This window comes from Chrysemys picta, chromosome 1 (assembly GCF_011386835.1).
Source record: "Chrysemys picta bellii isolate R12L10 chromosome 1, ASM1138683v2, whole genome shotgun sequence".
NCBI lineage: Eukaryota > Metazoa > Chordata > Testudines > Emydidae > Chrysemys > Chrysemys picta.
This window is the reverse complement of record NC_088791.1, coordinates 155,468,634-155,494,301: the sequence shown is the minus strand read 5'-3', so window position 1 is coordinate 155,494,301 and position 25,668 is coordinate 155,468,634. Positions and strand designations below refer to the sequence as shown.

The 25,668-nt window shown below is 44.2% G+C and overlaps 1 protein-coding gene across 3 annotated transcripts in view; it reads right to left on the bottom strand.

Moving 5' to 3' along the window:
* Positions 1 to 25,668, bottom strand: part of NME7 (NME/NM23 family member 7) — a 200,517-nt gene that overhangs the window by 80,245 nt on the left and 94,604 nt on the right. For all 3 annotated transcript variants that reach the window (XM_042852905.2, XM_065587289.1, XM_024099605.3), the window contains 3 exons: positions 11,118 to 11,182; positions 9,711 to 9,779; positions 2,523 to 2,624 (listed from right to left, as the gene is read on the bottom strand). In XM_042852905.2, the coding sequence (XP_042708839.1) occupies positions 2,523 to 2,624; positions 9,711 to 9,779; positions 11,118 to 11,182 (236 nt within the window). The remainder of the gene's footprint in view (positions 1 to 2,522; positions 2,625 to 9,710; positions 9,780 to 11,117; positions 11,183 to 25,668) is intronic.

Below are 25,668 nucleotides of genomic sequence, written 5' to 3'. Positions count from 1 at the left end.
AAGTGCTCTGCATCTCCTGCCTGCCCCAGCCCTGAGCCTCCTCCTGCACCCCCACCCTGAGCGCCCTCCCGCACCCTAACTCCCTCCCAGTCCCTACCCTCCACCCTGAGCGCCCTCCCGCACCCTAATTCCCTCCCAGTCCCCACCCTCCACGCTGAGCACCCTCCTGCACCCTAACTCCCTCCCAGACCCTGCACCCCCAGCCCTGAGCCCCAGGGGTAAGCCAGAGGCACCTCCCCACCACAGTACAGTACAGAATATAATGCCTTTTGTCTGCCCCCCCCAAATTTCCTTGGAACCTAACCCCCCTCATTTACATTAAATCTTATGGGAAAATTGGATTAGTTTAGCATCGTTTCACTTAAAGTTGTATTTTTTCAGGAACATAACTACAACGTTAAGTGAGGAGCTACTGTACCTCCTGATACTTGGGGGAACAATCTAAAGGGGGAGGACATGTGATTGTCCCATGTGTCTCCTCTGCCCAGCGACTTGCCCTCCCCGCCCCCGCCCAGCCCAAGGTCACCACGCTGTCCCTGCCCCCCACAGTTACCTGTGGGTGGGAGGTGCTCTGTCCTTCTCCTGCTGCACCTCCACCCCGGCACATTCAGCTGCTCTCCCTGGCAGTTGGGCCCGGGCGGGGAATGGGATGGAGCCGCTTCTCATGTGCTGAAGCTAGCTGCTCTGGGTCGCTGACTCTGTGCAGCTAAGTGGCTACCGGAGAGAGAGCCTGGCTAGGGAGGTGGCAGCGGTGAGCCACCCTGCCCGCCCAGGCCTGGCTACCAGGGACAGGGGCCGAGCAAACCAGAGTCCCCTCTCCCTCCTGGCATGTTTCCAGCTCACTCGGCCTCTGTTCCCGGCAGCCAGGTCTGGGCAGGCAGGGCGGCTCACTGCTGCCACCTCCCCAGCCAGGCTCTCAGGCAGCTGCTGCGCTGCACAGAGCAGCGACCCAGAGCAGCTGGTGTGAGAAGTGGCTGGTCCTGCCCCTTCTGCTCCCCGCCTGAGCCTGACTGCCAGGGACAGGGACTGAGCGTGCTGAGGGGCAGGCGCAGTGGGAGAAGGACAGAGCCAGGGCCGGCTCCAGGCACCAGCTTCTCAAGCAGGTGCTTGGGGTGGCCGCTCTGGAGAGGGGCGGCATGGCCAGGTATTCCGTGGCAATTCGGCGGACGGTCCGTCACTCCGCCTGGGAGTGAAGGACCTCCTGCCGAATTACCGCCACAGATCGCGATCGCGGCTTTTTTTTTTTTTTTTTTGGTTTTGGCTGCTTGGGGCGGCCCTGACAGAGCTCCTCTCCCTCTACCCTTCTGCCCTCCAGGACAAGCAGAAATCAGGCAGGGGCACTTGACCCCGCATGCCTCCCTACTCACCTATGAGCCCAGGGTTAGTGGGACTTGAGTCAGCTGATTTGTATTAGATCGCGGCCATAGGGGCGGTGCCGCGCCGAGCATCTACATTGTATTTTAACCCCATGTTAAGACTCTTGTAACCTGTGCTACAACCTTGGACTCTGACATCCACACTGCAGTGCACAGACCCAAGACAAAGTAATCACATCCCAGCATCCTCCCTTCCCCCCCGCAGAAGGTGGCTACTCTAGCCCTAGAACTGTGGTGCACTGTGGGAAAACTTTACTACCTGCCCTGCACATTACCAGGAAGCAGCACTTTTTGCAAAAGGATTGATCGGTTCACTCTCCATTGCAAATCCAGGAGACCCTCTGATAGTGTGCTTGCAGATCAGTGATCAGAAGAGAATGGGTTAATGCTAACCTAAGCTGCTGCCATTTGAAAAAGTCTTCTGTTTTCAGTGGAGTGGATTGCAGATTGTTAGGACAGAGAGGACTAAGGAAGTTGTTCCATGGATCTGTGGGATACTTCTGGCTGACACCAGGGACCCAAATCAAGCGGGGCCGCATCTACAATGCAAAGCAAAAGGGCTCAGACTCAGGTCTCGGCTTAACTCAAGCTCAGGCCTTCTAGCCCTGCAGAGTCCTGGGACCAAGCCCTCAATTAGTGCAATTGCAGTGTAGACACAAGGAGGGTTAGGCTTGAGCCCAGGATCAAGCATGGGCTTACGTTGCAGTGTAGACATACCCCGAGAGTCTCCTCTCACCAGTTAAGATACCAGGGGATTGCCACAGACTTCAGTGGAGTAACACTAATTTACTCTGACCTGAAAGGAGAATCAGCCCCTTTTTTTTTTTGTTAACTGTTGTAGTGCTTTGCCGTCCAGTGAAAATTGATGAAAACAATTACCAAGATGACTTTTATCTTGACACTGTATTTTCACATAAGTATTCTTTTGGTAATTTTATTACTTTGTTTACCTAGGATCGGTGGATTACCTACAGTTTGAGACCACTGATCCACCTAGTCTAGTATCTGGCTTCAAGCAGTGGCCAATGGCTAAATGTTTCAAAGGAAAGTGAAAAACACATACAGTAACAAAGCAATGCTGCAATGTTTAAGTTTGACATATAGACTATCACCTCTCAAATATTTCTCTTTAAACAAGTAACTTACAGGATCAGAAGGCCCACAGAAGTCTCTGAATACTTTCTGAGGATCAAGCTGCCTGATCTCTAGCGCTATACAAGGCCCTGAGCACAGTTCTGTAACCATCTCCTGGAAGAGGAAAAGATTAAAACAAATTTCAGTTTGTTAGTGTGTTATCGAGAGTTGTATTTCACATCAAAGTTGGATCCAAACACAAACAAGAAGAAATTATTAGGAAATGTTGGGGAAAACAGCAAGAAGAAATGGCAAAGGGTATAATTGGCATCCTTAGTTGAGAGAAATTTACCCATATTTTGTTATTCAGGTTCACAACATGGAGGATAAGTTGGATCTCTAATTTCTTTAGGATGCCCAAGTACCAGCAGTTGCCAAAGTACGTTTATTTCTCTGCATTTAGCCTGAGGTTGCAACCTTTTCATTCCTCACATGGATCTTGCTTCAGAGAGCCATAGCTTTGTCACCTTCAGACTAAGTTACTGCAACTTGCTGTACTTGGGTTTAAACCTGAAGAACATTTAAGCTATGTCTACAATGGCACTTTCGTTGCTAAAAAATTGTTGCTTAGGGGTGTGAAAAAAACACACCCCGCACGACAAAAGTTTTCGTGACAAAAAGTGCCGGTGTGGACAGCGCTTCGTCGGTGGGAGCCGCGCTCCCACCATTAGAGGTGGTTTTATTTTGTAGCTGAGAGAGCGCTCTTCCGGCGATAAAGAGCGACCACACAGCGCACCTCACCGTTGTAAGGTGCGTAGTGTAGACATAGCCTTAGACTCTTCAGCTGGTTCAGAATGGAGCAACCTATTTACTTAGCAGCATTTCCCACAGGGGACACAATACACCTGACCTACGTAGTCTGTATAAACTAAGTTGTCAGTTTTAGCTGATAAAAACTTACATCATGCTTTAGGTCCTACCTCCCTTAGACACTGCCTCTTTCTTTAAGGAGAGTCTTAATTTGGGGAGGTGAGTTTTAACTATAGACACTGGTGCCAATTTGTAGTTTGCTAACAAGATTAATAGGGGTTCTTATGATCATATGACCTCCCGCATAACAGACCATAGATTGTGTGTGCACCTAGAGCTCTGGGCAGACACTTTTTAAACAAATCAAATGAAAGGAATTGAAACGGATGGGGAAAAGGGAAGACAGGAGACAAGAACAGGAAATGGGCGAAGGTGGTGAGAACAGGCTATGATGTCACCATTCTGGCACTCAGCAATGAGCTGCTCATAGGTCAACCCAGAGGCAAGCAGAGAACAAGAAAGTAAAGGGTAACAAGGAGATGAGGCATGTGGCCGAAAAACCTGGATCATGCCTATCCCAGCATGTAAGAATTAAGATTAAATGCGAAGAGAATTACATTCAAATACTATGTTTCCAGAATGAGAGCAACTTCCCAATGAGATCCCTTTTGAGATCACTGATGAAATCCTGCCCCACTGAAGTCAATAGCATGCTCCCTTTGACATTAATGGGGCCAGGATTTCACCCCAGAACTTTTATTATAGGGTGTTCACAGGAAGAAGACAAGCACTCAACAAGGGGTGAGATTATTCCAAATTCCTAGGTTGCGTTATGAGGCACAAGGTTGAAGAGCAGATGCCTTCAGCTATAGTGCAATGCTAGATGGTATTATTACTATGAAACAAGCTCTAGTGCAGCTGCTTCCAAAGTTCATTGGTTCATATACCACCTTCTTAAACAATGGCTGTGAAGTGAATGGATGGAACATCAAGCTCACCTACCACGGTTTGGGAATCCCGCTCTAGCAGTACACAGCATAATGGCACATCCCAAACGTGTAACTGTGTTTACAAAGTGATCATTTGTGGTTTGTTTTTTTCTAACAGTTATCTATGGACTCCTGCCCTAGGCAGTTAGAGGAAACACCAGCAAAGCTGGAATCTTTGGCAACTATTTCTCCTTTCATGAAGGACCATTTTATAGTTGTATGCCAAGCCCACGTCTGAATGATCGATGATGATCCCTAGGAAATGAGGACAAGACCTTTGAAAAGGAAGCTGGGATTTGCATATGAAACAGCTTCTGCCCTGATAGTTCACCAGTCATGATGATTATTTTTAAGTCATTACAAAAATATTAAAAACAAACAAATACCACAACAGGATGGAAAGCCCTAGAGATTGGAGTCACATATATGGAGGTCATATCCTGACTTATGTCCTCCTCCTTCTTCCCTCCTTGCTCCTTTCAGTTGCCTAGCACTGGCACTACCTCACTGCTCTTGGTGGAAGTGCCTTCTCTTACCATCTGGACTAGATTTCCTATATCTCTCTCTACCTCAGAGAAGACCAGACCTCCACCTGGGGAAATCCCATTTCCTTCACTTGAGTGCTCCAGGCACAGAGGGTTTGCAGGAGGTCTTGACTCAAAATTTTAGCTTCAAATCAGGGTGGATAAAAAAAAAATCGGATTTTTTTTAATTAAATTGGATTTTTTTGAGGGAAAAACCTATCTAAAGATAAAGAAGGGTCTGGTGGCACCTTTAAGACTAACAGATTTATTTGGGCATAAGCTTTTGAGAGTAAAAAAACCCACTTCTTCAGATGCAAGGAGTGAAAATTACAGATACAGGCATAAATATACTGGCACATGAAAAGAAGGGAGTTACCTTACAAGTGGAGAACCAGTGTTGACAGGGCCAATTCAGTCAGGGTGGATGTGATCCACTCTCAATAACTGAGGAGGAGGTGTCAATACCCAGAGAGGGAAAATTGCTTTTGCAGTGAGCCAGCCACATAAACACCACCTTATACTGGAAACCTATTGACCACTATACGTACCTACATGCCTCCAGATTCCATCCAGGACACACCACACGATCCATTGTCAACAACCAAGCCCTAAGATACAACCGCATTTGCTCCAATCCCTCAGATAGAGACAAACACCTACAAGATCTTTATCAAGGATTCTTAAAACTACAATACCCACCTGGGGAAGTGAGGAAACAGTTTGACGATCCCTCACTCTCACAGACCTTGGGAGGCAGGCCAGTCCTCACTTACAGACAGCGCCCCAACCTGAAGCAAATACTCACCAGCAACTACACACCACACCACAGAAACACTAACCCAGGAACTAATCCCTGTAACAAACCCCGTTGCCTTCTCTGTCCCCATATCTACTCTATTGACATCATCAGAGGACCCAACCACGTCAGTCACACCATCAGGGGCTCATTCATCTGCACATTTACTAATGGGATATATGCCATCATGTGCCAGCAATGCCCCTCTGCCATGTACATTGGCCAAACCGGACAGTCTCTACGTAAAAGAATAAATGGACACAAATCAGACATCAGGAATGGTAACATATAGAAGCAAGTAGGAGAACACTTCAATATCCCTGGACATTTAATAACATTTAAGAGTAGCCATCTTTCAACAAAAAAAAAACTTCAAAAACAGAGTTCAAAGAGAAATTGCAGAGCTACAATTCATTTCCAAACTTAACTCCATTAATCTGGGCTTGAATAGGGACTGGGAGTGGCTGGCTCACTACAAAAGCAGTTTTCCCTCTCTGGGTATTGACACCTCCTCATCAATTATTGGGAGTGGATCACATCCACCCTGAGTGAATTGGCCCTGTCAACACTGGTTCTCCACTTGTAAGGCAACTCCCTTCTTTTCATGTGCCAGTATATTTATGCCTGTATCTGTAATTTTCACTCCTTGCATCTGAAGAAGTGGGGTTTCTTACCCACGAAAGCTCATGCCCAAATAAATCTGTTAGTCTCTAAGGTGCCACCGGACTCCTCGCTGTTTTTGTGGATACAGACTAACACGGATACCCCTCAGATATCCAAAGATAGTTTTAATTAAGATACATTATAGCTCAAAGATATCTCATCATGGAATAGGGATTATAAATTCTAATTCTATAGTATGAGACAATATATTCATGTAATGGTTAAGAAAAGTTTTGTAAACTAGTTCCAATAGTTCATGGATTAGGGACCCAATCTTGTGGGGTTTCAGGGGCTTCTGTATAGATTATTTAGGTTAATCTTTCTTTCTACCCAATGGGACTCAGTGCTCAGTCTAGAAGGTACCATCAGAGATGCTTAGTTTTGCAGTTCTCCAACTGTGGATTTTTGTCTCCAGAGATAACATGCTTGTTAACAGCAAAAATGTTTTTAAATAAATAAATATATAAAGGTGAGAAATAACAGACCTCAGCCCTATTGTCCCTCTGCAAATTTGTGTACACAGAGTCAATCCCTTACCTCTCTCTAAAAGTGCAAAGTTTCTAAAAGTTCAATGAATAGAAGATTGTTGGGTGCAGAATAAATCTGGACAAGGAGAAGAAGTCTGGAGATAAATGTGAGAAGGGAGAGACAGGCAGTAGAAACAAAAGTGAAACTGTTTGAGCAGCATATTCCAGAAGTCTTGAGGTCTTTCTGAGAGTAGCCTTCATTGATTTGAGATCTACCACATCATTCTCTCCCTAGAAAGGAAAACCTATAATGGCCATAAAAGAGACCCAGTTTGAGAATATTTTAATGAAGTTCGTCTATCTGTGGGTAAGACAGGCGTGCGTGCAAAATGCAAACAGTGCAACAAAGAAATGCAAGGCCTGGTTTCCTGAATGAAACAACATCATGAGAAGTGTTCCTTCTCAGGAGGAAGCTGCGTGAAGGAACGTGTCTGAACATGCAGGATCTTTAGGTTGGTAAACTTTTTTATTTCATACTTGTTTCTTAAGGACTGCCTGTCTTCCTTCTGAACTATTCTTGAATTCTCATGTTTGAGCAAAAAATATAGTTGTTACTCTATGGTACTATCATTTTAGATGCAGTTGTGATAAAAGATAAAAGATAAATAGCTGAAATAGGCAGATCTTCCTTTTACAATTTCACCTTTAAAGTAGTACTGAGTGTCAGTGAATGCAATGAGTAATACTAAATGAGCAGGATGGTAATAATTAAATAACTGCATTGACTTATTTTGTTTAGGAGAATCCACCCTCAACATACAGGATTCTGAAGACTATCCACCTTCAAGATCACCATCATTTTCTATAGTTTCAGAGTTATCTGCCAATGATAGTGTTTCAGTCACATCATGTATGTCACATAGTCACAGTATATCACCTGTAGCAAAAAGAAAAAAAATCTCCATCATCCAAAAACAACCATAGATAAGTTTGTAATAAGAACCAGGAGATTATAAAAAGAGGTAATTGATGAAAATTTTCCCAGTTTGTTTATGCAACAAATTCTCCTTTCTGTATGATTGAGAACCCACACTTCATTAACATGGTTCAGTCATTAAGACCAGGATGCAGTCCACCCAACAGAGCAGATGTCACAGGCAAATTGCTGGATAAAGTGTCTGAAAGAGAAATTGAGCAGTGTGTAAAAGGTCTAGAGGGTGAAATTGTTAACCTGAGTCTTGATGGGTGGAGCAATGTCCACACTGATCCTGTTGTATGTGCTTGTGAGACAACAGAAGAAGGGAATGTCTTCCTTACAGAAACAATTGATACACCAGGAAATGCACACACAGCAGAATACTTACAAGTAGCAGTAAAAGCTATAATAAACTGTGAAAAAAAATTCAAATGTCTAGAATGCAGCTTGGTCACAAACAATATTGCAAATGTATCTAAGATGAGAAGAAATAATTTAGAAGAGAGTCCCAAGCTAATAATATATGGTTGCAGTGCTCATTTGATGCACCTCCGAGCCAAAGATTTCAGTGTTCCAGAAATAAAGGCTAATGTTGTTGAAATTGCAAAATTCTTCCGTAACAATCACTTTGCAGCAGCTGCCCTGAAAAAAGCGGGAGGAACCAAGCTAACTCTCCCACAAGACGTGCGATGGAACTCAGTAGTGAACTGTTTTGAGCACTAGATCAAGAACTGGCCTAATCTGATGACATTTTGTGAACAAAATCGTGAACAAATAGATAGCACTATCACAGCCAAAGTTCTCAACATTGGGCTTAAGAGAAACATTGAACACATGCTGAGTACCCTGAAGCCTATTTCGGTAGCCTTGAACAAACTGCAGGGAAATAGCTGTTTTATTGCTGACTCTGTTGAAATTTAGAAGGAACTGAGTGAGATCTTAAAAAGAGAAATATGCAATGACAGAGTTAAATTACAAGCATTAAAAAAACGAATGGGACAAGCACTATCGCCAGCTCATTTTCTTGCAAATATTCTCAATACTCGGTACCAGAGTCAAACCTTAACTGCTGAAGAAAGAGTTGGTTGTGACATGGACATCCAGCAATCATCCCTCCATAATGCCAACTATAATAAACTTCAGAGCTAAGGGTGAACCATTCAAGAAATATGTTTGCTGATGATGATTTAAAGAGAGTCTCACCAGTGAACTGGTGAAAGTCACTTAAGCACTTAGATTCAGAGACTGAAGTGATAATCTGACTTTTAACAGCAGTAGCACTCCCTGAGGCATAAAAGTCAAATGGCCAGATCCCTTTGGAGTGCTGGTACCTCAATCCATATAACTTACATACTTCACGGGGACATTGTAAGTCTCTTTTCATTACTGTTTGCACAGTTCCCTGAAATCCTCAGAGGGAGGGTGTTGCAGAAATACAAAGTCACCTTATTATATTCCCATTGGTCCACAGGCACCCAGGAAGCCTTCAGTGCCCGTGCTCAAAGGCATTACAATGTACACAGACATCAGACCCCACTGAGGTTACAATATGCCTATTGGACCACACCGATTTCACAGAGATTCAAAAGACAGATCAACTTACATATGACATTAACCACCCAACCATCATAGAAATACTCAAACACCCCATGACCCACTGAGGACAAAGGAATAAATACATACAGAGTTTCTAGGCCAAACCACTTTTGAAATAGTACATTCAACAACAATATAAAACTAGACATTACACCAGCTCTACTAAAGTGAAATAGCTCAGTTCTGTTTTTCCAATCTGTTCTATTTCATAAATATCATGGCCCAATGGTCCTCCACTTGTCCCACAAAAAATTCTCCTGTCTCAGAGTATACATGAGGAATTTCAGATGGATTGGTTCATTCTGGACCAACTCAGGGAGTGTTCAAAATCAGACTCCTGATAGAACTCTAGTCACAATCCTAAGTACAGAGAGAGGTGACCACCTCTCCTTAATTGCTATCTTATTTTTTAGTAGATTCTTTTCTAGTTGATACTTACAGTGTATTCAGCTACAACACCTTTGTAAATCTCATAGAATTCTTCCACATTCGCACGTTCCATGTTGAACTATGCAAAGGAAAAGGGTGAAAATGTTAGCCGAACTGTCTCCGAAGAAAAATCCAGCAAGCATTTAGCATACTCTTTATTTACCCCAAAATGTATTTTGATGTTTTCCCCTGTGATAGGAAGGAAGGCTTTGAAGAATTCTTTTGCTGATGATGCATGGGGCAGATAGGTTGGAGATCATTCTTCAATAACCCAGCAAGCCCATACAACTAAGCAGTAAATATTGTATTTTCTCCATGAAGTTGGCAGATGCCACTTAAAGATAAATCAGGAGCAGGATGGGTTCAATGAAACCATTTTTACACAGTTCCTTTTCTGACCATAACGGTACTCTAAATTCCAAATTTGATTAGAAAGCCCAGCACCTCAGCTTGCACTAATTGATTCCATTAATGGAGTCTCAATGAGCAAGCAAATAGGCCAAGGAGGCTGAACTACCTTCTGAACTCTGGAGTCTGTCCTTCCAGGTCAGGATTGAAGCATATTAGTGGGGGTTATGTGGGGGAAACGTTCGCTTTGCTTCTTCCCATGTTGAAACTGCTCTGTGGCCAAATAGATGATTTCAGTCTCAAAGGCTTTCACGAGTATTAAGGGTGGGATTTTCAAAATCCCTTAGGCAACTTTGAAAATCCTATCTTAAATTCACACTAAATGTTATATAAAAAAAACTCTAAGCAGATTATTATTAATACTTAGCACTTTCATGAGTAGATCTCAAAGTGCTCTATAAAAGACGTCAGAATCATTACTGCCATTTTACAGATGAAGAAACTGAGGCACGGAGAGGCAAAGTGACTTGGACTTGTCCAAGATCCCCCATTAGTGATACACCAGCCATAAATTTAAAAGAAAAAAATCCTAATGTTGACAACCTTGTCACCCCATCTACAAAAATAACTGTCCCCTCAAAAAAATGAAAACACAAAATGAAAACAACCCTCCCCCAAAACCCTGCAACAATCATATCACCCAATCAAACAAACAAACAAACAAAAACATACCCCCAAACAGTTCTGATGCTAAAAAAGGGAGAGGCACCAGAGACTCCATTAAGTCCACTAGGGACTCTATAATTGCTGTTGATTTTATGTGGAAGGCACTCACATACTACGATGAGAGGCAGCAGTATAAAATCTTAAGACAGAGACTCATTCTGCATCACAGATGTACATAGAAGTGCCAGGCTTCCAACATTCTTCCCAATACATCTTTAATTTGACAGTCCACATTCCTATGTTGAGATTTTTTTTTTATTAAAGAAAGTGGCAATCATGCAACTTTGCTCTAGATCCAGTTAAATGGGAAATGGAAACATATGAAATGCATGGGGATACTTACCAACTGCAAAGCCGAGATTTCAAAACCCCCATCAAGGATGGCTTTTATGATCTTTCCAGTTAGCCCTTTGGAGATACAAACACACACATTCATAAAATAATTAATGAAATTTACAGTATATAGGTATAGCAGGTACTTCATATACTACATGTTTTCTTGTCAAAACACAGCATTTATGTTATCTCTATAAAGCTGAAATAAAGCAGAGCAGAATAGTCAGATATCCTAACCTTTCTGAAATCCTTTGGAAGTGATTCTCCAAATGAGTTTTCATTCAAGTTGTTGAAATAATTTTTTGCAGTAATGTATGAATAATGTGATTGGTGAAATCCTGGCCATATTGAAGTCAATGGCAAAACTCCCACTGGCTTCACTCTATATTTGCACCCAAAACGCCATTTATATAAACATCCATTTAAAATATTTAGATTGCAAGCTCCTCAGGATAGGGACTGTCAACTACTCTGTGTGAGTACTGCACAATGGGGCCCCACTCTTGGTTAGTCCCTAAACACAACTGTAACAAACATGATTAATTAAATGTGTACAAAAGCTCATTCCTGATGTAACTCCATGGAAGTCCATGAAGGTACAACAGAGAAAAATATGGTCCCAAACTTTTTGGAGCTCGTTCTTGAAAACACTTACTATTGAGTTTACCTACCCATCAGGGCTGGCTCCAGGCACCAGCGCAGCAAGCTGGTGCTTGGGGCGGCCCATGGAAGGGGGTGGCACGTCTGGGTCTTCGGCGGCGGGTCCCTCAGTCCCTCTCGGAGGGAAGGACCGGCTGCCAAATTGCCGCCGAAGAATGAAGCGGCGCAGTGGAGCAGCTGCCAAAGTGCCGCTGATCGTGGCTCCCCCCCCCCTTCGCCGCTTGGGATGGCAAAAAAGCTGGAGCTGGCCCTGCTACCCATCAACAAATCCACTGAAGTGAGGTGGGGTGGGATGGGACTTGCGTTCACAGGATCAGATCCTTTGAGAAACTATGTCAGTCTACCATACAATGCAACAGTAGGCAGAACTTAGTAGAAACACGGTAACCACAGGATAACCCAGCCTGTGCTCCAGAACTTCCTGCAACTCTCAGGAGCACTTCATATAGTTCTAGGGCAGGGGTCCCCAACACGGTGCCTGCGGGCACCATGGCGCCAGCCATGGCATCTATGTGCGCCCACCTACTGGCCGCTGGAAAAGCAGCCACCAAAATACCGCCAAGAAGCAGCAACGTCAAGAAGTGTCGCTGCCGAAATGCCGTTGATTTTTGGCAGCATTTCGGCGGCGACGCCTCTTGATGACACTACTTCTCGGCGGCATTTCGGCGGCTGCTTGTCCAGCGGCCACGCTCCTCAGCGGCTAGTCGTCAGGCACCTGCCACACTAAAAAGGTTGGAGACCACTGTTCTAGGGTTTCCAGACATTTGTTCAAGAGCAAGCAGAGATGAACATAGAGATGTCCCCATACTGAAGACCAAATGAGGCACTGGGAACTTAAAGTAAATTAACTGGTGCTCCCAGGATTTCTTCTTGTTGTTCCAAGAAGGCATAGGGAACAGGAAAGAAGAGAGAGGGGAAAATGCCTCCCATTCTCTTCTAGTAGCCTGTCTTAGGGGCAGGGGAGGGAGAGGACAAAGTGTAGAGCCACAGAATAACCATACTGAGACATCCTGCCATTGTGTTGTGATGTTTGTATTGAGATATTGTCATTTCTTTAGATGAGTATACTGGGGCACACTATGGTGATGGATGCAATATAAACACCTAGACAGCCTATATAACAAAGAGATGGGGCTTACACTTCGTCATTCAAAGTCCAAGAAAGACATTTGGTAAAAAGTTTACCAAAAAGCAGAAGGCGCATGGAGTACAATGGATGAGAGTTACTGAGCAGAATCCATCACTCAATCTATAGGAGTTCAATGTAAAGTATTTGCTCAACACTTTCAGATATGGGGTGAAGTCTGCTCCTATTGAAGTCAATGGCAAAACTTCCATTGACTTCAATGGAGCAAGGATTGACGCATGGTCATTAAATGCCTTAATTAACAATTCTCTAATATGAAAGGTTTTTTTTTAGCACTGTCCAGAATAAGCTCAGTAGCTAAGACTATGACTGAAAACTAATAATCAAGTTTCCTAAATGCTCAGGACCTGAATTCTGCAGGACCCACAGATTTCTCCAGCACAGCGGCACTGAATTTTGCATCACACTAACATATTGATGGCAGCTTCAGCTAAATTCAAGAAGAGGGGCAAGTTCTTTATTTGATTTAGTGCAGTACCTCCAATATCGTCTTCTGTCGTTTTCATGTTAAATTCAATACAAATTGCAATTTGAGGAAGCTTTTCAATTTATGCTTTCCCCAAAATTTCCCATTTTCAAAATGTGACCTATTTTTGTTATGGAGGGAAATCTGGAGGTTTTGGCATCTGGCTGGGGGCCAGCTGTTTGGAATTTTGGCATTTAGAAATGAGTGGAGACCGAGTTTTTGGTGTCAAGGTATGTTTTGATATGGTGCCTCACAAACATTAATAAATGTATCGTCAAAATACTCCTGTGAGATTGGTAACATTGGGATAACAGCTACCCTATGGGGACTGAGGCCCAGAGAGATGAATGTGCCCAAGGTCATACAAGAAACCTGAGGTAGAATCTATCTTAACTGGTCATATGGCCCCTCCCTTACCACAGGAGGTAAGCAGCTCCTAATTTTTAACCTCACAACACCCCTCTAGACAGGTAGATATTATCCCCATTATACAGAGAGCTGACCGAGGCACAGAGATATAATGGGTATGTCTACACTGCAATGTAAGCCCAGGCTCAGATTCAGGCTTGAGCTCAAACCCCCTTTCCATCTACAAACAAATCTCTCAGACTGACTCGGACCTAGGATCCCAGGACACCGTGGGGATGGAGGGTTCAAGACCAAGTCAAGACCAGACCCAGGGTTTGATGCAGTGTAGACTCAGCCTAACAGACTTGCCCAAGGTCACTCAGGAAATCTGTGGCAGAGAAGGGAATTGTCACTGTGACATTGCATCCCATAATGCTTTATGGAAATATGCTTATGAAAGTAAATATGACATAACTGGAATATGTTTTATGCTAGATAACCTTTGCAGAGATATGTTACATGGCCTATGATCTACTGAATATATTCATCCTATTTGTATGCATGTATCATTTTTGTACTCAAAGTTATGAATATTGGCTGTGTACTTGTTTGATTTTAAGTAGCCTTAGTAAGGCATTTGGTCAGCTTCTTTAGAAAGGAATTTGCAAGTTAAGTGCCCAATCAATAAACACTTAACAGACAATGGATCTTGGAAGACTCCAATCCACATAAGAAGTCTACCTGAGGACGTTCAAGGTGGCATGTGAACAATGGCTTCTACCTGTAAGTTCTGAGTCATGCATGGATATGTGACTTGCTCATGTGACTCCAAAACTCCAAACTTACACAGGGGAAGGGAGGGGTATCCACCCACAAGAGAAAGTCTATTTAAACCCCTGGGAGACACCTCCATTTTGTCTTCAGCCCGCTCAAGAGATAGCCTCTCCACCCCCAAGGATCCCTGAAAGAAACTGGAACAAAGGACAGTAACCACCGGGGTGTGAGCAATTGCTGGACCCAGACTAGAAAGAGGCTAGTCTGTAAAAGAAGTTTACTGGAACATCTCTGAGGGTGAGGTTTCATCTGTAATCACATTCTTACTGTATTAGGCATAGACTTACATGTTTTATTTTATTTTGTTTGGTAATTTACTTTGTTCTGTCTGTTACTACTTGGAACCACTTAAATCCTACTTTTTATATTTAATAAAATCACATTTTATTTATTAATTAACCCAGAGTATGTATTAATACCTGTAGGGGCAAACAGCGGTGCATCTCTCTCTATCAGTGTTACAGAGGGCAAACAATTTATGAGTTTACCCTGTATAAGCTTTATACAGGGTAAAACGGATTTATTTGGGGTTTGGACCCCATTGGGAGTTGGGCATCTGAATGCTGGAGACAGGAACACTTCTTAAGCTGTTTTCAGTTAAGCCTGCAGCTTTTGGGGGACGTGGTTCAGACCTGGATCTGGGTTTGCAGCAGGCTAGCGTGTCTGGCTCAAACCAGGCAAGGCATTGGAGTCCCAAGCTGGCAAGGAAAACAGGTTAGAAGTAGTCTCAGCACATCAGTTGGCAGTTCCCAAGGGGGTTTCTGTGATCCAACCCGTCACAGTCACCATTCTACATTCAACAATTAAGGGATTACTAGGACAGTTGCAGAGGGAAAAGAGGAAGGGATCCTCCATCCCCTAAATTCCTACAACGAACAGCCACATTTGGGGTGGGGGGGGGGGGGGGGGGAAGCCAAGGAAGAAAGGGAAGAAGCAAAGGAATAGCAAAGGCTGAACTACTTGTTGTGAAATAGCTGCTATACCACTGGCTGAAGATCTCTGTTTTTAAATTTTATCATAAATAACGGTTAGCCATTCACCAGTCTATCTGGTTGGCACTCGCACACTGTTTGATTAAAATATTCATCATGTATCTGGGCCTGTGGGTAACATAGACCTGCTCTCTACTGGACCTTTATACTCACCGGTTTTAAATGCAGTTAATAAAATCTATGTTGTAGAGGAATAAAGGATACCGGAATTCTACCATTCAACTTTTTGTGTTTCTTCTTTACTAAGGTTATTAAGATTTTGCTCATCTTGGGGAGAGAAGACAGACTACTTCGTGAGAGGGGATCAGATATGTTTGGAACACTTTAACCCAGCTCCTTTGGCACAAAGTTCTTTAAATAATGAACCATAATAGATCCATCAATATGTACTTTTCTCCCATGGCACTTTCAGATTTTATCCTTGCTGCAGAATTTCTTGTGCTTCCAGAAAGATCACTCAGTACTACAGCATTTCAAAAGCTGAACCAATGGGATTCATTTCACTGGCCCATGTCATCCTCTCCCATAGCAAAATGTCTGGGAGAAGAATTCCCCCCCGCAAAATCTCCTCATGATAATCCTCCTCAACTATTCAGAGTAAGAGGGTTAGGACTCCCCCCCCCCCCCCCCCACTGAAAAGGCCACTGGGCAAACTTATAAATCTGGCTAGGCAGGCCATTCATCCAGCTTTAAGTTGGATAGTCCTATTTTTTCAAGGTCTATCCTGCCCAGTACAGATGTAAAACCGGTCATGTTTTGTCTTATATCATGCTGCACAGGACAGAGGGAGCTATTTTGAAGAGTTCGCTGCTCCGCCCCCACCGGCATGACCTCACATGCACCATGGAAAAGGCCAGTTTAAAATCTCAACAGAATAATCTACTGTTACCACCACCACCACTGTGCTTATATAGCAACTCATCTCATCAGAGCACTTCACAAACAGATATCAAGCCACACGCCACATCTCTGATCGGGAGATTATCATCTCCACTTCCCAGCAGTGGAAACTGGGGCCCAGAGAGGATAAGTGGTTTGCCAAAAGCGTGATAGCAAATCAGTGGCAGAGCGGGGACTAGAACCCTAGAGTGCTGACTCCCACTGCCCCGCTTTAACCAATAGACAGATGCCATTTTCCTAATAACAATGCACTTGCAGAATATAAATGGAGCAATATAGAAAAAACTCCAAATAGATGGCAACCTTAGAGCAATAGAGTGGCAAACTCCCACAGTCCAGGTCCACGGTTTCAGCCAATTGCAGTAGTGGAAGGGGTTATGTGCTCACATTTCTGAGTATATAGGAGTGGGAAGGAAGAATTAATTAGACAGAGTCATTTCAGCAGCTTACAATAATTTATGACTTTTTAAAAAAAAGAGTAACCACTTTAAAATCCAGGTGAATAGTAAAACAAGCTACTTCTTAAAGACCCTCCAAACAAGGACAGTACATATTTAAGTGCAGTAAGAAGCCAAAGCAAATCAAAGCTGCAGATTAGAGGCTAGTTAGGATTAATTTTCAGTGACAACGTACAAAAGAAATCACAGGCATTACTAAATACAACTGGAGGAATTTAACACTAATCCTAGCAAATATGCATAACAAATAACCTTCGGCATAAAAACGGAGAGAGAAAGCTTTGTGTCTCCTAGACAGCATTAGGTTACTAGGCACTAACACTGGACAGATAATCTTCCAGCATATTTTAATCAGATGAATAGATGAGGCATTAGATCTCATTGGTTGCAGTGCTTTTCAACAATTTGATACTTTGTAGTATACAAGAATAATTTTTCAATCATATATAATAAAGGAGTAGTGGAGAACATCAGGCTTCATAAGATAATACAAATGCTTGCAAAAAAATTGACTGGAGTGACATGCCTCGTTTACAGATGTCACATGTTCATTTAATAATTGATTTGTCAATTCCCAGCTCTATTAGCCAGTAGCCCAACTCTGGACAGTCATGGGTAGAGATACTATGTTCCCTTCACCTCTCCTGGGATTTGCCATCCCACTTGAGCTTTTCAGAGAGTACCAGTCATCAGTTGGGGAGTGTGTGTCATCTAGATAAGTCAGAACACTGGCTTCCCTTCTCCTCCCTCCTCTATTAATTCATCTGCATAATGCTCTGCCCCTAATTAAACACATTTCACTCCTGCAGTGTGTCTTTTAAAGGGGAAAAAATAGTTTCTGCACAGGAACATGAAAATTGCCAAATTGGCTCAAACAATGATCCATCTAACAGTGGTTTTTAAACTTTTTTCTGGTGACCCAGATGAAGAAAACTGTTAATGCCCACGACCCAATGGAGCTAGGGATGAGGGGTTTGGGGTGTGGGAGGGGGCTCAAGGCAGAGGGTTGGGATGCAGGAGAGAGTCAGGGCTCTGGGATGGGGGTGCAGGCTCTGGGGTGGGGCCAGGGATGAGGGGTTTGGGGTGCAGGAAAGGACTTCAGGTTTGAGGGGGCTCATGGCTAGGGCAGGGGATTGGGGTGCAGGATTGGGGCATGGGCTTACCTCGGGCGGCTCCCAGTCAGCAGCACAGCAGGGGTGCTAAGGTAAGCTTCCTGCCTATCCTGGCACCGTGGACCATGCTGCGCCCCAGAAGCAGCCAGCAGCAGATCCGTCTCCTAGGCGGAGGCACGCAAGCTGCTCCGCATGGCTCTCGCCCGCAGGCTCCAACCCCCTCAGCTCCCATTGGCCGGAAACCGGCCAATGGGAATACAGAGCCAGTGCTTGGGGCAGGGGCAGCACCTAGAGCCCCGTTGCCTCCCTGCCTAGGAGCCAGACCTCCTGCTGGCCATTTCCGGGCTGCAGTGCGGTGTCAGAACAGGTAGGAACTAGCCTGCCTTAGCCGGGCAGCACCGCCGCGACCCAGTGCCTTCCATTACGTGACCCAGAAGTGGGTCACAACCTGCAGTTTGAAAAACACTGATCTAATCCAATCTCCAGTATTGGAGGATTCAGGAGAAATGATTGGAGGATGACAATTCCATTTCACTGCAACTTTTGAGGTTCTGCTTGTTTTGTTTTCATTAGGCAGTGGAATGAAATTAAAACCTTTTGAATGTTTTTGTGCAAATAGAACTGTGTTTGGAAAGAGGGGTTGGGTGTACATCTGTCTCTCTCTTTCTTTCTTTTGCCTGGCAGTTAGGGTGCTCATCCAGGATGTGGGAGACCCAGGTTCAAGCCCCTGCTTTACCTGATTCAGAGCAGCACTTTTCATCCCAGCTCACACCACTTCAGGCAGAGCAGGGCCTAGAACTGGATCTCCCAAAAACAATACATCTTCAACAAAACAGAACATTTTGGTGAAGATGTTCCAACCAGCTCCATGCTTCAGAGCAAGGTACAAGAAACCCTGCAGTAGGGAGGGAGTTATGGGCTAACATGCTCATAGGGACTGTGATGGGGTGTAGTCTTCACACTGGCTCTGAGAGGACTCAAGTAGGCCCAATCAACCAATTAGGCTGTAAACTGGGGGAAATGAAGAGTGGGAAGAAAACCCTCATTAGGAGGAAGCTCACCTGAGCTGAGGGGGGCTGGGCTAGCATAAACCCAGGAAGCTGGCAGCCAGAAAGAAGTTTGCAGTCACACTCTGTTTAGTAGAGAGGGAAGGAAGGAACCTGGGGAAAGCATAGGACCCTGGAGGCCTGGCCCGGAGGGAAGGGTGTACCCTGAAGAGAGCCGGGTAAAGAAGAGAGCTTGTGGCATGCGGGGTAGGAAGCAGCCCAGAGATAAGCAGTAAGGTTGGGGACTACAGAGACATTGGCTGTGTGTTGTAGGGTTCCTGGGCTGGAATCCGGAGGAGAGGACAGGCTCGGGTTCCCTTACCTGCCACTGAGGAAGTGGCACTGGCAGGACAGTGAACCAGAAGAGTGTCTGGGTCGCTGTGGGAGTGACAGAGACTTTGACGGACTATACCCCAAAAGAGGGGAAACTGAGTGACCAGACAAGAGGGCAGAATCACAAAAAAAGAAGGCTGTGTTTTCTGGAACAAGAGGATGACAGGGGAGACACCGCCAGAGAAGGGCACTGGCCTGGCAGAGCTAATCCCCATAACTGCCAGGAGGCAGTGACACCTGCAGCGAGTGGACCCCATGACAGGGACATTTCTTCCTAACTCATATCAGCTGTGGTCAGTTTCTATCCTAAAGACTGAGGTTTTCTATCCCTTCCAAACTTCTGGATGTTTCCTTAATTCTTACTAATATAACTGCAGAGTCTTATCATTCATATAAATATACACTTTTTTCTTACTCTTGCTAAGATCTTGGCCTCAATGCTTACCTGAGGCTATGAATTCCACAGGCTAATTGTATATTGTATGAAATATTTCCTTTATTATTATTTATATTGCTGTAGCGCAGGGGTTGGCAACGTTTGGCACGTGGCTCGCCAGGGTAAGCACCCTGGCAGGCCAGGCCAGTTTATTTACCTGCTGACGCGGCAGGTTCGGCTGATCGCGGCCCCCCCTGGCCGCGGTTTGCCGTCCCGGGCCAATGGGGGCGGCGGGAAGCCGTGGCCAGCACATCCCTTGCCCGCACCGCTTCCCGCCGCGCCCATTGGCGCGGGACGGCGAACCGCGGCTAGTGGGGGCCGCGATCGGCCGAACCTGCCGCGTGCTTATCCTGGCGAGCCGTGTGCCAAACGTTGCCGACCCCTGCTGTAGCGCCTAGAAGCCCGACTTATGGATCAGGATTCCACTGTGCTCACTGTGCAAACACAAAACAAAGATTGTCCCTGCACCAAAGAGCTTACAATCTGAAGTATAAGACTTGACACAACAGATGGATACGGACTTACTGATGATGGAGTACAAGGAAACAATGAGACAATACTGGTCAGGATGCGCACCAGTGATCTCAACACACCAGCGGCCTAACCATTGTCAAGTTTTTTTGTAGGCATCATAAAAAGGAAAGTTGGAGGAGGGATCTGAAGAAGGATAATGAGGTAGCTTTGCAGTTGTGTGTGTAGAAGATGCTCAGGTTATGGGCCTGAATGACAGGCAAGATAGTGCTGTTGTCCACATTGATTGAGAAAGGAGATGGGAGGAAGCTTGAGGGGGAAAACAGAGCTGTGTTTTAGGCATGCTGAACTTGCGCTGACAACTATGGACACCCACAAGGAAATGTCAGGGAGACAGGCTGAGATTTCTGTTTCATTTTCACTGAACATGCCCTTGCTCTTGTATTAGGAGAAAGTGGGTCAGAAACCCCTGGTCTACCTTCTTTATGCCATTCATTATTATGTGTACCTTTATTATATCCCTTCTTACTCCTCTCTAAAGTAAATAGTCCCGTCCTTTTCAATCTCTTTTGTGATAACTTTTTTTGAGATAGGGTGAACAGAACTGAACACAGTATTCAAGGTGAGGGTACACTATTGGTGTATATAATGTTATTCTAATATATTCAATATTATATTATAATATACCTATATTATTTTTCATCCTATTCTCTATCCATCCTAACATTTTATTTGCAGTTTTGAATGCTACTGCACACTGACAGAGAACTTCATTGAGCTGTGCACAAAATGAAACCCAAGTATCTTCCCACAGATTACACATTGGAAGGAATAATTTGAATTACTCATTCACCTTACTTTATTAAATGTATTACCTTGCATTTGTCAATAATGACTCTCATCAGCTGTTGTGCTGTCGATTAACCTAGCTTTGTTAGGTTTCGCTGAAGTTCCTCAGTTTTCTCTGGTCTTCACTGCCCTAAATACTTTTGTATCCTCTGCAAATTTTGCCATCTGATTGTTCACCCACTTTTCCAGATCATTAATAAATATATTATAAACACTAATCTTAGTAGCAATCCTTGTGACACCCCTGTTCATCTCTTGGTATGGTAAAAATTAACAATTTATTCATAGTCTCTGCTTTAATTTCTGATCCAATATTTTGCCTCTCACCCTGTAATTTTGGCCCATTTAAAGCAGATACTTAATGTTAAACACACATTTGAGTCCATTCTTTTCCAGCAAAGCAGTTAAACTAAGCACATGCATAGATTTAAACACATGCCATGCTTCGCTAAATCAAGGCCTTGGCTGCCTAATAGCCTCTTGAGAAGGACTTTGTCCCAGGGTTTTTGGAAATGCAGATGAATTATGTCAGCTGGTTCTGTTTTATCCACCTTCACAAAAGACATATTTAAAGGATTTAATAGATTAATGAAGCATAATTTTCCTTAGCAGAAGTCACAGTGGTTAGTCTTGATCATGTTCTGATCATCTAGGTGTTTGTTTGTTTTGCTGGCAATGAAGTAAGGCTCACTAGTCTAATTCCCAGGATCAGTCTTGGCACCTCTATTTAAAAAGAGCTACATGCCCTCTTCTCTAATGTCTTGCACCCGAAAATCCTAAAGTGCTATATAAACATTAATTCATTCTCAATGTCCCGGCTTAAAAGATTTTTATTTTAAGACCTTCTGCCTCACATATACTAAAGACATTAGTCTTCACTGAGGATGCAACCAGTATTCTCTATATTACATTAGCTCAATTATCATCAAAACACTGGAGATAAATGTAGAGTTACCATATCTAACAAATAAAAAAAAGAGGACCCTCCACGGGCCCTGCCCCGCCCATTTCCCCACCCCCAGCCCCGCCCCAACTCCACCCCTTCCCCGCCCTAACTCCGCCCCCTCCTCCCTCCCACTCCCAGCCACACAGAAAGGGCTGCCCGAGCGCTACCAGCTTCACGGTTTGCCGGGCAACCCCCAGACCCTGCGCCCCCGGCCAACGCTTCCCCAGCGCAGCTGGAGCCCGGGAGGGGAAGCACCCAGCTGGGGGCGCAGGGTCTGGAGGCTGCCCAGCAAACCGTGAAGCCGGTAGCGCCTGGGCTTTGGGCAGCCCCCATGCCTCCGGACCCTGTGCCCCCAGCCGGGCACTTCCCCTCCTGGGCTCCGGCGGCGCAGGGTCCGGAGGTATGGGGGCTGCCCAAAGCCCATAGCACTCAGCTCTTAAACAGAGCCGAAGAGTCGGGGAGGAGCAGAGCCGCCGCGGCCAGAGGCTCTGCTCCTCCCCTGACTCTTCGGCTCTGTTTAAGAGCCGGGCTGCCCAAGCGCTACCGGCTTCGGGCAGCCCCCATGCCTCCGGACCCTGCGCCCCCGGCCGGGCACTTCCCCTCCCGGGCTCCGGCGGCACAAGGTCCGGAGGTATGGGGGCTGCCCAAAGCCCGTAGCGCTCAGCTCTTAAACAGAGCCGAAGAGTCGGGGAGGAGCAGAGCCGCCGCGGCCGGAGGCTCTGCTCCTCCCCTGACTCTTCGGCTCTGTTTAAGAGCCGAGCTGCCCCAGCGCTACCGGCTTCAGGCAGCCCCCATGCCTCCGGAGCCCGGGAGGGGAAGTGCCTGGCTGGCGGCTGGGGTCCGGAGGCAAGGGGGCTGCCTGAAGCCCATAGCGCTCGGGCAGCTCGGCTCTTAAACAGAGCCGAAGAGTCGGGGGAGGAGCAGAGCCGCCGCGGGAGGGGAAGTGCCTGGCCGGCATTTTTCCGGACATGTTCGGCTTTTTGGCAATTCCCCCCGGACGGGGGTTTGAGTGCCGAAAAGCCGGACATGTCCGGGAAAAAGAGGACGTATGGTAACCCTAGATAAATGGCACCTTATTGTGCCCTATTATGACAGAATATGGATATTTTGAGTTTCAGCAAGGAGTGGCTAAGGCCACAAGATCAGTTACAATCCTCTGAGGTATGTCTGCCTTTCAAATGCCTCCTCCCTCCGCCCACTCATAAAAGCTGTCAAAAGTTAGAGAGAAGAGCAGATTGAATTCTTTGCTCTGATGTCTGGTTCACTTAGTATTCAGAAAAAGAAGAGAAAAGTTACTCATCAGGAACTGTTGTCCTTCAGAACCAACCTAATCATGAACATCTACCCTGAGCTATTAAAACTAAATTACTAAAACAAAACAACACAGGGTTGGCCTAAAAACCAAACAAAATACTCCAAGCATAGAGCAATAGATCCTTATGTCCACAGGTAACTGCAGAAAAAAGGGACTGAAGCAGTTGAGACGGCTCGTCTCTTTCACAGACTTGGATAGAAATGTTCAGATCTGTGAGGGGCCACGTACATTGCCCTAAAGAGCATGGCTTTTCTAGATGGCTTCGAAAACTCAGCAGCACTCTATTGTCTTGAAAGTGGAAATATCCACAGGCAAGTCTAAAATTACCTGAGGTACTGATTTACACCACCTGCACAGATTTGTATTAATCCCAATTCCATTTTCTTTTGGCTGCTATTTTCCAACAAATATTTATTGATTTTTAAATTGCTGAATACTTTGAGTTCCTCACTGACCTTTCCATACACTCCCATCTGTATAGCTTTAGCCACATAGTACAGGAATTCTGACTCTTATTATTATTATTTATATCATCATAGCACCTAGGTTTCTAGGAGTAGATCAGTTCACAATGTAGTTGCCACTGACCTATTCATAGTGCACACTTATCATTTGTGGAAAATATATTTTGGGCACAACATTTCTTGCACTTAGTCTGAATCCAGAAATGACTTTTTTTCTTGGGTGGGAGAGAAAATTTCAGAACAATCCATTCAGCCAGTTTTGAGTTATCTGAATATTTTTTAAAAAGTGTCTATTTAAAAATATTTTCCAGATACACTTTCTCACACTGTAAACTCAAAAAGATTTTTTAATTTGGCATGTACCTAGTCCTGAATGAGAACTGCATGGTTTTCCTTTTTTGAAGAAAAACAGTTTTGAAATAGCATACAATGCTCTCAAATTATTGCAGTGTTTTTTCCTTTGGCGAAAACATACTGAGGTTTGGTTCTCTGTATAGTCATAGGAATAACCTTTCCAATTGCATCTTCATTTTATTTTACCCAATTATGCAAACCATTTTATTTTTACTATGTTAATAAAGGCAGAATTGTCACAAACCAATGAAAATTGGATATTTTCCACAGTGGTGGCTTATCTCTTTTTCAATATATGACACATCTATGTAATATGCCGGGATTACTGCATATTTGCTTGCAGTCAAGTGTACAATCTTGCTCTCATTTTGATACAGCACTGTAACAGATTAAGTGCCCCTCTCATCCTCCAAAATCCTCTTTAAAAACCTACTTTATTTGCAAACCCCTCTCTACACTTCCTCCACAGACCATATTTCTGCACATGCTTGAGATTCAATTGTTGTCCTCTGTATTGTTTCTATCTGAGTTAGACTTGTCTTTGGAGTAGCGAACTAGTCAAAATAAAAATAAAATAAAATACACTTTCTGCTTAAGTTTGCCCATCTATTAAATGAAGATAATACTGATGTTTACCTGCCTCACTGTGTTAGGAAGGTTACTTAATATACAGTGCTATAAATGTGTAAAGCATTAAATAATTATTTAATCCATAAAATTAAGCAAGAAGCCTTTGTTGATGTCCCTCTTACAATTTATTGTCTATTCAAAATAGGCCAAAGGTGAACTGATGTCACCTTATTACAGAGCATCTTCTTCAATGTGTGAGAGAGAGTCTGCTCCCTTTGTTTTCTATTAGATTGCATTCTTAATTGAAGACTATCTCATAGATTATAAGGCCAGAAGGAACCATTATGATCATCTAGTCTGATCTCCTCTGTAACACAGGCCATAGACTTCCCTGAATTAATTATTGCTTCAAATCTAATAGCTGTTGTTGAACTAAAGCATATTTGTTTGAAAAACAGATTTTAAAATTGCCACTGATGGAGAATCCACTACTTCCTGTAAGTTATTCCAATGGTTTATTATCCACACTGTTAAAAACTTGCACTTTATTTCTACTCTGAATAGGTCTAGGTTCAACTTCCAACCATTGGATCTTTAGACCTTTGGCTACTAGACTAAAAAGTTCTTTATTATCCATCTTTTGTTCTGCATTTAGATACTTTTAGACTGATCAGGTCACCTCTTAACTGTCATTTTGTTAAATTTAACAGATTGAGCTTTCTGAGTTTAACACTATAAGGCATATTTTCCAATCCCTTAGTCATTCTTGCGGCTCTCCTCTGAATCCTCTCTTATTTATCAACATCATTTGTGAATTACAGACACTAGAACTAGACAAATTATTCCAGGAGTTGTCG